The sequence below is a fragment of the Cherax quadricarinatus genome, chromosome 2 (assembly GCF_038502225.1).
Source record: "Cherax quadricarinatus isolate ZL_2023a chromosome 2, ASM3850222v1, whole genome shotgun sequence".
NCBI classification, from domain to species: Eukaryota; Metazoa; Arthropoda; class Malacostraca; order Decapoda; family Parastacidae; genus Cherax; species Cherax quadricarinatus.
In genome coordinates, this window is record NC_091293.1 from 20,568,268 (window position 1) to 20,582,355 (window position 14,088).

General features: G+C 47.5%; 1 protein-coding gene across 1 annotated transcript in view; it reads left to right on the plus strand.

The window, feature by feature from the left end:
* The window catches only part of LOC128688212 (uncharacterized), a 199,318-nt gene that overhangs the window by 114,449 nt on the left and 70,781 nt on the right, over positions 1-14,088 (plus strand). Inside the window, exon 6 of the mRNA XM_070089638.1 lies at positions 16-172. Within this exon, the coding sequence (XP_069945739.1) occupies positions 16-172 (157 nt within the window). The remainder of the gene's footprint in view (positions 1-15; positions 173-14,088) is intronic.

The window sequence follows — 14,088 nt, forward strand, 5'->3', positions numbered from 1 at the left end:
CTGATATTTCTACAGGGCTGTTGTGTTCCTGTGTGAAAAGGAAAGAACTGGCCAAATCTATAACCTTGTGGATGATGGCAACACCAAACAAGGAGACATAAACAACATAATATCAGACATCTTCAACATTAATCATGACTATTGGGGAAATACTTTGTCAACAATTGCAAAGGTAAACCTTAATCTCTTATATATACAGTATTGATTAGAAATGGGCAAAATTGTTGCATTATATAGTGGACCCTTGGTTATTGGCCGTTCTGGATATCAGTCAGTTCAGTTTTTGCCCGCTTTTTTAGCTGAAATTCTATCCCGGTTATTGGCCGTTATTTTGGAGATCAGCCATATTGGATGCAGCCACCTGCCGCTCCGCTGCGTTCGCAGGTCAATCTGGCAGTGTCTCTGGGTGAGTGAGGAAGATTCCACGCTCTCATCCAAACATTTCACTGTGATCCATTGTTTTTTGTGGTTATTGATTGAGTGCAACTGCGAAATAAGCCAACATGGGCCCAAAGACAGTTCCTAGTGCCAGCCCTTTGGTAAAGAAAGTGAGAAACACTATTGAATTCAAGAAAGAACGAACTAGCAAAGTATGAAAGTGAAGGAGGAAGAGAGAGGGGAAAATGTGTCTTCAGTGATTCTGTGATTTTACGATATGTATGGTATTAAAGCAGCAGGAGTCGATGAAGTCTATAGTGCCAGCCAGCAATAAATTGTAGCATTAACAGTGTAGCAAGTAAGTTAAGCAATTAAACGATAGAAAAAGGATGACATGAAACTGACTCCTCCAATGTTGTTGGAGGTATATAGGGCCACTGACAATATAGTATGCCACCCTGCATATCTTTGACCACCTTAAACCAATGCCAGCATCTCCTCCAAGGTAAGTGTAAATATTTCTTATTTATAAATTACGTACATTGTTTGTATGAATAGTGGTGGCTTCTGCTGCCCCTGCTGCCGCCACCACCACCACCACTATATGTACAGCTTATGCTGTCAGTAGCCCTTATGAACCCAACAACAACAACACCACCACCACAGTGTAATGACATATTTTATTCATTCTAGAGTATATACCATATTTCTATATTATTAATATTGTTTATTATGTCATATTAAATGAATTGTGATAAATAAATAAGTCGATAATAGCCTCATATTTAAGCATTTTGTCCTGTCTCCAAACAATAAGCTCGCCTTCCTCTCTGCTCCTTGCCATTTTGCATGCGCCAACAAGACTCAATAAAGGTAAAAGTTATTTAAATGTTCATTTATCTATTTCATTAGTCATTTTATTTAGTTCTTATTGTTTTGTGTACAAGTCTCCCTCAACATTCGCGTTTTCAACTTTCACGGACTTCACACATTCGTGAATTCCTAACCGCCAAATTCCCAACCGCCAAATTCCCAGGCGCCAAATCATATTTAAGATTCCCACCACTTGCGAGTCCCTTCTACCCTCCCGCTGACCCCCTCAACTGGCAGCCAGCCCTCCCACCACTCAGTGTGGTGCGAGTTTTGTTTGTTCATTATTTGCTATTAAACTACATTATAAATAATGTCAACCCATTCATGACTGCATGTTGGAATGGCCATTCGGACAGGTATTGGACAGTGACATTATATGTTTACTCTTGAACACTGCAAAGAATCAACATTTCTGCTACTGCTAATAATAATAATAATAATAATAATAATAATAATAATAATGATAATGATACTAATACTATAGAATTGAAGAGGGAAATTGTACAAAAATGCAAGGGTTGAAGCAGTGCTGGAGGAAGTGGTTGAGGTATCGTCAGTGTGGTCTTGTTTATACTGGAGTGAGCAAGTCTCTGTGCTCTTCCAAACATTTCAAAATAATTCATTGTTTGGTGGATGTAGATGGAGTGGTTGAGGCAGTGGTTGAGGAAATAGTTAAAGCAGTGGTTGAGGCAGTGATATTTAATAACATTTATGCTATTAAAGCCATTATTACAAACTTAAAAATGCATGTTTGTATCATTAATTGTACTGCCTCATAATGATAATACATATTATTATTAGCATTTAATATTATTATTATTATTATTATTATTATTATTATTATTAACATGTATGTTATTAAGTACCACTGCCTCAACCACTGCCTCTACCGCTGCCTCTACCGCTGCCTCTACCGCTGCCTCTACCGCTGCCTCAACCGCTGCCTCAACCGCTGCCTCAACCACTGCCTCAACCACTGACTCTACCACTGACTCTACCGCTGCCTCAACCACTGCAGTTGCACTCAATCTACAAGCACCAAACACGATGAATTATTGCGGAATGTTTGGAAGAGCACCAAGACTAATGCTCACTCCACCATAAACAAAGCCACACTGACTGATGATGCCTCAACCACTTCCTCCACCACTGCTTCAACCCTCGTATTTTTGTACAATTTCCTTCTTCATTTCTATCGTATTAATAATAATAATAATAATACGATAGAATTGAAGAAGGAAATTGTACAAAAATACTTGGGTTGAGGCAGTGGTGGAGGAAGTGGCTAAGGCATCGTCAGTCAGTGTAGCTTTGTTTATGCTGGAGTGAGCATTAACCTCCGTGCTCTTAAAAACATTTCACAATAATTCATTGTGTTTGGTGTTGATTGAGTGCAACTGCTACATAATTAACCATGGGCCCAAAGAAACTTGCTAGTGCCAGCCCTTTGGTAAAGAAATTGAGAAACACAATAGAATTGAAGAAAGAAATTGTACCAAAATATGAGAAATGCGCTGCAGTGGTTGAGGCAGTGGTATTTAATGACATATTAAACCATAACATGTATGTATTTAGCACAATATTTTATGACGTTTTCATGTATTTTATGACTATTCATGGTTCAACAAGTTAAGGATGCAGTATTGTATTATATTTCCCTACAATATATTGGGGCACCAAACATTCACAGTTTTCAACATGGGCGAGGCTCTTGATCCCCTAACCTCGTGAATGTTGAGGGAGACCTGTATTTAAAACTAGAGTTAATCTTTAAAAAATGTATTTTTTGTTAATATTTTTGGATGTCTGGAATGGATTAATTGCATTTAAATTTATTCTTGTGGGAAATATTATTTTGTTTTTTTGCTGACCTGGAAAAAATTACGGCCAATAACCGAGGGTCCACTGTAGTTGCATTATTGTTGGTATGAATTAAAAGTACTGTACATTTGGTGTATAAGTCTTATAACTTGTCGGTAGACCTCAGGATGTGCATGTTTATAGAGGGGGAACAGATATATCGGATCATTATTTAGATGTTGTCACAGAGTAAGAGGTAGATGTGGCACAAGGAAAATGACAACAGCAAGTTGCCATTTTCCTTTTGCCACATGTACCTCTTAATAAGGGAGGAGGAGGTCAGGGTGAGATATAAGCCACTATTGTGATAAAGGTGGGCTAGTGAGAGTAATGTGGGGGTGGAAGAGGGATGGGATGGTTTTAACCCTTTGTGGGTCACTGCTGCTGTTCTACACCTGTCAGGACAGGGTCACTGCTGCTGTTCTACACCTGTCAAGACAGGGTCACTACTGCTGTTCTGCACCTGTCAAGGCAGGGTCACTGCTGCTGTTCTACACCTGTCAAGACAGGGTCACTGCTGCTGTTCTACACCTGTCAAGGCAGGGTCACTGCTGTTGTTCTACACCTGTCAAGGCAGGGTTACTGCTGTTCTACACCTGTCAAGGCAGGGTCACTACTTCTGTTCTGCACCTGTCAAGGCAGGGTCACTGCTGTTCTACACCTGTTTACCTGGAGTTTACCTGGAGAGAGTTCCGGGGGTCAACGCCCCCGCGGCCCGGTCAAGGCAGGGTCAGTGCTGTTCTACACCTGTCAAGGCAGGGTCACTGCTACTGTTCTACACCTGTCAAGGTGGGGTCACTGCTGTTCTACACCTGTCAAGGCAGGGTCACTGCTGTTCTACACCTGTCAAGGCAGGGTCACTACTGCTGTTCTGCACCTGTCAAGGCAGGGTCACTGCTGTTCTACACCTGTCAAGGCAGGGTCACTGCTGTTCTACACCTGTCAAGTTAGGGCCACTGCTGCTGTTCTACACCTGTCAAGGCAGGGTCACTGCTACTGTTCTACACCTGTCAAGGCAGGGTCACTGCTGTTGTTCTACACCTGTCAAGGCAGGATCACTGCTGCTGTTCTACACCTGTCAAGGTGGGGTCACTGCTGTTCTACACCTGTCAAGGCAGGGTCGCTGCTGCTGTTCTACACCTGTCAAGGCAGGGTCACTGCTGTTCTACACCTGTCAAGGCAGGGTCACTGCTACTGCTCTACACCTGTCAAGGCAGGGTCACTGCTGTTGTTCTACACCTGTCAAGGCAGGGTCACTGCTGTTGTTCTACACCTGTCAAGGCAGGGTCACTGCTGCTGTTCTACACCTGTCAAGGCAGGGTCACTGCTACTGTTCTACACCTGTCAAGGTGGGGTCACTGCTGTTCTACACCTGTCAAGGCAGGGTCACTGCTGTTCTACACCTGTCAAGGCAGGGTCACTGCTGTTGTTCTACACCTGTCAAGGCAGGGTCACTGCTGTTGTTCTACACCTGTCAAGGCAAGGTCACTGCTACTGCTCTACACCTGTCAAGGCAGGGTCAGTGCTGTTCTACACCTGTCAAGGCAGGGTCACTGCTACTGCTCTACACCTGTCAAGGCAGGGTCACTGCTGTTGTTCTACACCTGTCAAGGCAGGGTTAGTGCTGCTGTTCTATGCCTGTCAAGGCAGGTTCAGTGCTGTTCTACACCTGTCAAGGCAGGATCACTGCTGCTGTTCTACACCTGTCAAGACAGGGTCACTGCTGCTGTTCTACACCTGTCAAGGCAGGGTCACTGCTGCTGTTCTACACCTTTCAAGGCAGGGTCACTGCTGCTGTTCTACACCTGTCAAGACAGGGTCACTGCTGTTCTACACCTGTCAAGGCAGGGTCACTCCTGTTGTTCTACACCTGTCAAGGCAGGGTCAGTGCTGTTGTTCTACACCTGTCAAGGCAGGGTCAGTGCTGTTGTTCTACACCTGTCAAGGCAGGGTCAGTGCTGCTGTTCTACACCTGTCAAGGCAGGGTCACTACTGCTGTTCTACACCTGTCAAGGCAGGGTCACTGCTGCTGTTCTACACCTGTCAAGGTAGGGTCACTGCTGTTCTACACCTGTCAAGGCAGGGTCACTGCTGCTGTTCTACACTTGTCAAGGCAGGGTCACTGCTGCTGTTCTACATCTGTCAAGGCAGGGTCACTGCTGCTGTTCTACATCTGTCAAGGCAGGGTCACTGCTGCTGTTCTACACCTGTCAAGACAGGGTCACTACTGCTGTTCTACACCTGTCAAGGCAGGGTCACTACTGCTGTTCTACACCTGTCAAGGCAGGGTCACTGCTCTTCTACACCTGTCAAGGCAGGGTCACTGCTGCTGTTCTACACCTGTCAAGGCAGGGTCACTGCTGCTGTTCTACACCTGTCAAGGCAGGGTCACTGCTGCTGTTCTACACCTGTCAAGGCAGGGTCACTGCTGCTGTTCTACACCTGTCAAGGCAGGGTCACTGCTGCTGTTCTACACCTGTCAAGGCAGGGTCACTGCTGCTGTTCTACACCTGTCAAGGCAGGGTCACTGCTGCTGTTCTACACCTGTCAAGGCAGGGTCACTGCTGCTGTTCTACACCTGTCAAGGCAGGGTCACTGCTGCTGTTCTACACCTGTCAAGGCAGGGTCACTGCTGCTGTTCTACACCTGTCAAGGCAGGGTCACTGGTGTTCTACACCTGTCAAGGCAGGGTCACTGCTGCTGTTCTACACCTGTCAAGGCAGGGTCACTGCTGTTCTACACCTGTCAAGGCAGGGTAACTGCTGCTGTTCTACACCTGTCAAGGCAGGGTCACTGCTGTTATACACCTGTCAAGGCAGGGTCACTGCTTTTCTACACCTGTCAAGGCAGGGTCACTGCTGTACTACACCTGTCAAGGCAGGGTCACTGCTGCTGTTCTACAGCTGTCAAGCTAGGGTCACTGCTGTTCTACACCTGTCAATGCAGGGTCAATGCTGCTGTTCTACACCTGTCAAGGCAGGGTCACTGCTGCTGTACTACACCTATCAAGGCAGGGTCACTGCTGCTGTACTACACCTATCAAGGCAGGGTCACTGCTGCTGTTCTACACCTGTCAAGGCAGGGTCACTGCTGCTGTTCTACACCTGTCAAGGCAGGGTCACTGCTGTTCTACAGCTGTCAAGGCGGGGTCACTGCTGTTGTTCTACACCTGTCAAGGCGGGGTCACTTCTGCTGTTCTACACCTGTCAAGGCAGGGTCACTGCTACTGTTCTACACCTGTCAAGGCCGGGTCATTGCTGTTCTACACCTGTCAAGGCAGGGTCACTGCTGTTCTACACCTGTCAAGGCAGGGTCGCTGCTGCTGTTCTACACCTGTCAAGGTAAGGTCACTGCTGTTCTACACCTGTCAAGGCAGGGTCACTGCTACTGCTCTACACCTGTCAAGGCAGGGTCAGTGCTGTTGTTCTACACCTGTCAAGGCAGGGTCACTGCTGCTGTTCTACACCTGTCAAGGCAGGGTCACTGCTGCTGTTCTACACTTGTGAAGGCAGGGTCACTGCTGCTGTTCTACACCTGTCAAGGCAGGGTCACTGTTCTACACCTGTCAAGGCAGGGTCACTGTTGTTGTTCTACACCTGTCAAGGCAGGGTCAGTGCTGCTGTTCTATGCCTGTCAAGGCAGGGTCAGTGCTGCTGTTCTACACCTGTCAAGGCAGGGTCACTGCTGATGTTCTACACCTAAGGCAGGGTCACTGCTGTTGTTCTACACCTGTCAAGGCAGCGTCAGTGCTGTTCTACACCTGTCAAGGCAGGGTCAGTGCTGTTGTTCTACACCTGTCAAGGCAGGGTCAGTGCTACTGTTCTACACCTGTCAAGGCAGGGTCACTGCTGTTGTTCTACACCTGTCAAGGCAGGGTCAGTGCTGTTGTTCTACACCTTTCAAGGCAGGGTCAGTGCTACTGTTCTACACCTGTCAAGGCAGGGTCACTGCTGCTGTTCTACACCTGTCAAGGCAGGGTCACTGCTGCTGTTTTACACCTGTCAAGGCAGGGTCACTGCTGCTGTTCTACATCTGTCAAGGCAGGGTCACTGCTGCTGTTCTACACCTGTCAAGGCAGGGTCACTACTGCTGTTCTACACCTGTCAAGGCATGGTCACTACTGCTGTTCTACACCTGTCAAGGCAGGGTCACTACTGCTGTTCTACACCTGTCAAGGCAGGGTCACTACTGCTGTTCTACACCTGTCAAGGCAGGGTCACTACTGCTGTTCTACACCTGTCAAGGCAGGGTCACTGCTGTTCTACACCTGTCAAGGCAGGGTCACTTCTGCTGTTCTACATCTGTCAAGGCAGGGTCACTGCTGCTGTTCTACACCTGTCAGGACAGGGTCACTACTGCTGTTCTACACCTGTCAAGGCAGGGTCTCTGCTGTTCTACACCTGTCAAGGCAGGGTCACTGCTGCTGTTCTACACCTGTCAAGGCAGGGTCACTACTGCTGTTCTACACCTGTCAAGGCAGGGTCACTGCTGCTGTTCTACACCTGTCAAGGCAGGGTCACTGCTGTTCTACACCTGTCAAGGCAGGGTCACTGCTGTTCTACACCTGTCAAGGCAGGGTCAATGCTGTTCTACACCTGTCAAGGCAGGGTCACTGCTGTTCTACACCTGTCAACGCAGGGTCACTGCTGTTCTACATCTGTCAAGGCAGGGTCACTGCTGTTGTTCTACACCTGTCAAGGCAGGGTCCCTGTTGCTGTTCTACACCTGTCAAGGCAGGGTCGCTGCTGCTGTTCTACACTTGTCAAGGCAGGGTCACTGCTGTTCTACACCTGTCAAGGCAGGGTCACTGCTGTTCTACACCTGTCAAGGCAGGGTCACTGCTGTTCTACACCTGTCAACACAGGGTCATTGCTGTTCTACACCTGTCAAGGCAGGGTCACTGGTGTTCTACACCTGTCAAGGCAGGGTCACTGGTGTTCTACACCTGTCAAGGCAGGGTCACTGCTGCTGTTCTACACCTGTCAAGGCAGGGTCACTGCTGTTCTACACCTGTCAAGGCAGGGTAACTGCTGTTGTTCTACTCCTGTCAAGGCAGGGTCACTGCTGCTGTTCTACACCTGTCAAGGCAGGGTCACTGCTGTTCTACACCTGTCAAGGCAGGGTCACTGCTGCTGTTCTACATGTGTCAAGGCAGGGTCACTGCTGCTGTTCTACATGTGTCAAGGCAGGGTCAGTGCTGTTCTACACCTGTCAAGGCAGGGTCACTGCTGTTCTACACGTCAAGGCAGGGTCACTGCTGTTCTACACCTGTCAGGGCAGGGTCACTGCTTCTGTTCTACACCTGTCAAGGCAGGGTCACTGCTTCTGTTCTACACCTGTCAAGGCAGGGTCACTGCTGCTGTTCTACACGTGTCAATGCAGGGTCACTGCTGCTGTTCTTCACGTCAATGCAGGGTCACTGCTGCTGTTCTACACCTGTCAAGACAGGGTCACTGCTGCTGTTGTACATCTGTCAAGGCAGGGTCACTGCTGCTGTTGTACACCTGTCAAGGCAGGGTCACTGCTGCTGTTCTACACCTGTCAAGGCAGGGTCACTGCTGTTCTACACCTGTCAAGGCAGGGTCACTACTGCTGTTCTACACCTGTCAAGGCAGGGTCACTGCTGTTCTACATGTGTCAATGCAGGGTCACTGCTGCTGTTCTACACGTGTCAATGCAGGGTCACTGCTGCTGTTCTACACGTGTCAATGCAGGGTCTCTGCTGCTGTTCTACACCTGTCAAGGCAGGGTATCTGCTGCTGTTCTACACCTGTCAAGGCAGGGTCACTGCTGCTGTTCTACACCTGTCAAGGCAGGGTCACTGCTGCTGTTCTACACCTGTCAAGGCAGGGTCACTGCTGCTGTTCTACACCTGTCAAGGCAGGGTCACTGCTGCTGTTCTACACCTGTCAAGGCAGGGTCACTGCTGCTCTTCTACACCTGTCAAGGCAGGGTCACTGCTGCTCTTCTACACCTGTCAAGGCAGGGTCACTGCTGTTCTACACCTGTCAAGGCAGGGTCACTGCTGTTCTACACCTCTCAAGGCAGGGTCACTGCTGTTCTACACCTGTCAAGGCAGGGTCACTGCTGTCCTACACCTGTCAAGGCAGGGTCCCTGCTGTTCTACACCTGTCAAGGCAGGGTCACTGCTGTTCTACACCTGTCAAGGCAGGGTCACTGCTGTTCTACACCTGTCAAGGCAGGGTCACTGCTGCTGTTCTACACCTGTCAAGGCAGGGTCACTGCTGCTGTTCTACACCTGTCAAGGCAGGGTCACTGCTGCTGTTCTACACCTGTCAAGGCAGGGTCACTGCTGCTGTTCTACACCTGTCAAGGCAGGGTCACTGCTGCTGTTCTACACCTGTCAAGGCAGGGTCACTGCTGCTGTTCTACACCTGTCAAGGCAGGGTCACTGCTGCTGTTCTACACCTGTCAAGGTAGGGTCACTGCTGCTGTTCTACACCTGTCAAGGCAGGGTCACTGCTGCTGTTCTACACCTGTCAAGGCAGGGTCACTGCTGCTGTTCTACACCTGTCAAGGCAGGGTCACTGCTGCTGTTCTACACCTGTCAAGGCAGGGTCACTGCTGCTGTTCTACACCTGTCAAGGTAGGGTCACTGCTGCTGTTCTACACCTGTCAAGGCAGGGTCACTGCTGCTGTTCTACACCTGTCAAGGCAGGGTCACTGCTGCTCTTCTACACCTGTCAAGGCAGGGTCACTGCTGTTCTACACCTGTCAAGGCAGGGTCAGTGCTGTTCTACACCTGTTAAGGCAGGGTCACTGCTGTTCTACACCTGTCAAGCTTTCAAAGAAGGAGTAGATTACAATCTTGGCTTGTCAGATAGTAGTTTGAGAACAATAATACGAAAAGAACTTTCAACTGAATTTTATGGACTTAAGGCTCAGGGAGATTGACACCAGTGAGTCCATCTATCATCACTCTATCATGCAGGAGGAGCCACATGTCTATGGTGCATCCAACAAAATAAGCCGACCCTTGGATGTCACTACTGCCCGGCTCCGGCTGGGTTACAAGTATCTTTGGCAGGTTAAATCACCACCACCAGATGTAGACCAAACGAAATGTAAACTTTGCCAGATGGATTATTGTCACACTCTGCGTCATTATGTACTGGAGTGTGATCAAATTAATGAATTTAGAAACAACTCACTCAGATATGTTCAAGAAATGGCAAAGTATTTTATCCACAGTGGTATATTACAGACCATTCTGGAGAAATACCCTGACTTTGCTAGCTGTAAATAAAGCATTACCACATGTGTGCATGTGTGTGTGTGTGTGTGTTTGTGTGTGTGTATATATGTGTGTGCACTCACCTAGTTGAGATTGCAGGGGTCAAGTCCAAGCTCCTGTGTTTGTGTTTTTGTGTGTATGTGTATGAGTGTGTATGAGTGTGTGTGTGTATGAGTGTGTGTGTGTATGAGTGTGTGTGTGTATGAGTGTGTGTGTGTATGAGTGTGTGTGTGTATGAGTGTGTGTGTGTATGAGTGTGTGTGTGTATGAGTGTGTGTGTATGAGTGTGTGTGTATGTGTGTGTGTGTGTGTGTGTGTGTGTGTGTGTGTGTGTGTGTGTGTGTGTGTGTGTGTGTGTGACTCAACAATCAACATTTGCACCAATAACTCACTACAGTTGTGACCGGGTGTGTAAGTGTGAATTGCTCATTACTCTAAAATTTGTTCATGATTGCAGCCATGTATAAACGTAAGTAACCATTCTTACAGTATTCATTACCTTTGTAACTTGTGAGTTCATTACCTTGTACCTAGTTCAGCCATCAAAACTTTGGAGCCCGGTCCCTGGACCCATTGTGTACCTCTGTAATCTGTAAATACCTTTGTAACTTGTCATGATTGTGACTAGACCTACCTGGAGTTCATTACCTTTGTAAATTGTGAGTTCATTACCTTTGTAACTTGTGAGTTCATTACCTTGTACCTAGTTCAGCCATCAAAACTTTGGAGCCCAGTCCCTGGACCAATTATGTACCTCTGTAATCTTTTGACTACCGCCCACAGGATGGGTATGGGGTGACTACCGCCCACAGGATGGGTATGGGGTGCATAATAAACATATTAAACTAAAAAATCACCTGTCAAGGCAGGGTCACTGCTGCTGTTCTACACCTGTCAAGGCAGGGTCACTGCTGTTCTACACCTGTCAAGGCAGGGTCACTGCTGTTCTACACCTGTCAAGGCAGGGTCACTGCTGCTGTTCTACACATGTCAAGGCAGGGTCACTGCTGCTGTTCTACACCTGTCAAGGCAGGGTCACTGCTGCTGTTCTACACCTGTCAAGGCAGGGTCACTGCTGCTGTTCTACACCTGTCAAGGCAGGGTCACTGCTGTTGTTCTACATCTGTCAAGGCAGGGTCACTGCTGCTGTTCTACACCTGTCAAGGCAGGGTCACTGCTGTTCTACACCTGTCAAGGCAGGGTCACTGCTGTTCTACACCTGTCAAGGCAGGGTCACTGTTGTTGTACACCTGTCAAGGCAGGGTCACTGCTGCTGTTGTACACCTGTCAAGGCAGGGTCACTGCTGCTGTTGTACACCTGTCAAGGCAGGGTCACTGCTGCTTTTCTACACCTGTCAAGGCAGGGTCACTGCTGCTGTTCTACACCTGTCAAGGCAGGGTCACTGCTGCTGTTCTACACCTGTCAAGGCAGGGTCACTGCTGCTGTTCTACACCTGTCAAGGCAGGGTCACTGCTGTTCTACACCTGTCAAGGCAGGGTCACTGCTGCTGTTCTACACCTGTCAAGGCAGGGTCACTGCTGTTCTACACCTGTCAAGGCAGGGTCACCTGTACTACACCTGTCAAGGCAGGGTCACTGCTGCTGTTCTACAGCTGTCAAGGCAGGGTCAGTGCTGCTGTTCTACACCTGTCAAGGCAGGGTCACTGCTGCTGTACTACACCTGTCAAGGCAGGGTCAGTGCTGCTGTTCTACACCTGTCAAGGCAGGGCCACTGCTGTTATTCTACACCTGTCAAGGCAGGGTCACTGCTGCTGTTCTACACCTGTCAAGGCAGGGTCACTGCTGTTCTACAGCTGTCAAGGCAGGGTCAGTGCTGTTGTTCTACCCCTGTCAAGGCAGGGTCACTGCTGCTGTTCTACACATGTCAAGGCAGGGTCAGTGCTGTTGTTCTACAGCTGTCAAGGCAGGGTCAGTGCTGTTCTACACCTGTCAAGGCAGGGTCAGTGCTGCTGTTCTACACCTGTCAAGGCAGGGTCAGTGCTGCTTTTGTACACCTGTGAAGGCAGGGTCACTGCTGTTGTTCTACACCTGTCAAGGCAGGGCCAGTGCTGTTGTTCTACACCTGTCAAGGCAGGGTCACTGCTGTTATTCTACAGCTGTGAAGGCAGTCAGTGCTGTAGGTCCACATGTTGAGCTCAGCTCACTCAGGTAAGCTGTGAGCAGTAAATTTGGGCCTAGATATGAGAGAGTGCATCTTATGTTGTCAGTGTGCAACATATAAAAAAAATCCTGCAGCAAGTAGTGCATAATGAGAATAAAAACTGCAACCATATTTTAGAATTAAAACAGTGACTTGGCAGTGTATTTTTGTATGGTTTTTATGGTTGTATTCACAGTTTCTTGGTCTCAGTTGATAGAATGGAAGATATATTACAGAAATATATGTGATTTTAATTGGTTTTAGAACTGGAAATTGAGCTCAAAGTAAAGGAAATGTTCGATTTTTGCCAACATTAAATAGTAAACAAATCACATCACATGTCCAATACACATCAACTGGTGGGTCTAATATGCATTCACAAATGTGCTGACATTATTTATACAATTACAGTAGACTGTCGTTTAACACGGCTTTGTCTGGCACGTTTTGGTTATAGCACAATTGAAGAATTGAATATTTTTGTTTGACACTTCATAAAATTAATTTAACACTGTTGCAGGAGGGGAAAAAATTTTGAGCGCGCAGTCACCCGTGGGGTGGGATGGGCTGTAGGTTACATCATTTAATTAATAGGGGAGACCTACCACTGAATGCCAGTATCTCTATCATTACTCTCAATGAAACATAGCTAAAACATGATTTTACAAACATCTATTCCATACCTGGCTACACAGCCATACACAATTGTAGGCCAGAACAGTTAGAAGGTGGAACAGCTATATACTACAGTGGACCCCCGGTTAACGATTTTAATCCGTGCAAGAGGGCTCATCGTTATGCGAAATAATCGTTATGCGAATGAATTTTCCCCATAAGAAATAATGGAAATAAAATTAATCCGTGCAAGACGCCCAAAAGTATGAAAAAAATTTTTTTTTACCACATGAAATGTTAATTTTAATACACACAAACTGAAAAAGGCATGCACAATTAAATGACACTTACTTTTATTGAAGATCTGGTGATGATTGATGGGATGGGAGGAGGGGAGAGAGTGTGTTAGTGTTTAGAAGGGGAATCCCCTTCCATTAGGACTTGAGGTAGTAAGTCCTTTTCTGGGGTTACTTATCTTCTTCTTTTAATGCCACTAGGGCCAGCTTCAGAGTCACTGGACTTCTTTCGCACAAGATATCTGTCCATAGTGGCCTGTACCTCTCGTTCCTTTATGACTTGCCTAAAGTGTTTCACAACATTGTCAGTGTAATAATCACCAGCACGGCTTGCAATAGCTGTGTGAGGGTGATTTTCATCCATGAAGGTTTGCACTTCAAGCCACTTAGCACAGATTTCCTTTATCTTTGTAGTAGGCAACTTCTTCAATTTCTCTCTCCCCTCCTCTGAACCAGTTTCCTCAGGTCTGGCCTCTTGCTCTTGAAGTTGATCTATCAGCTCATCAGTGGTTAGTTCTTCATTGTCCTCCTCCACCAACTCTTCCACATCCTCCCCACTAACCTCCAACCCCAAGGACTTTCCCAATGCCACAATGGATTCCTCAACTGGCACAGGATTCTCAGGGTTAGCCTCAAACCTTTCAAAATCC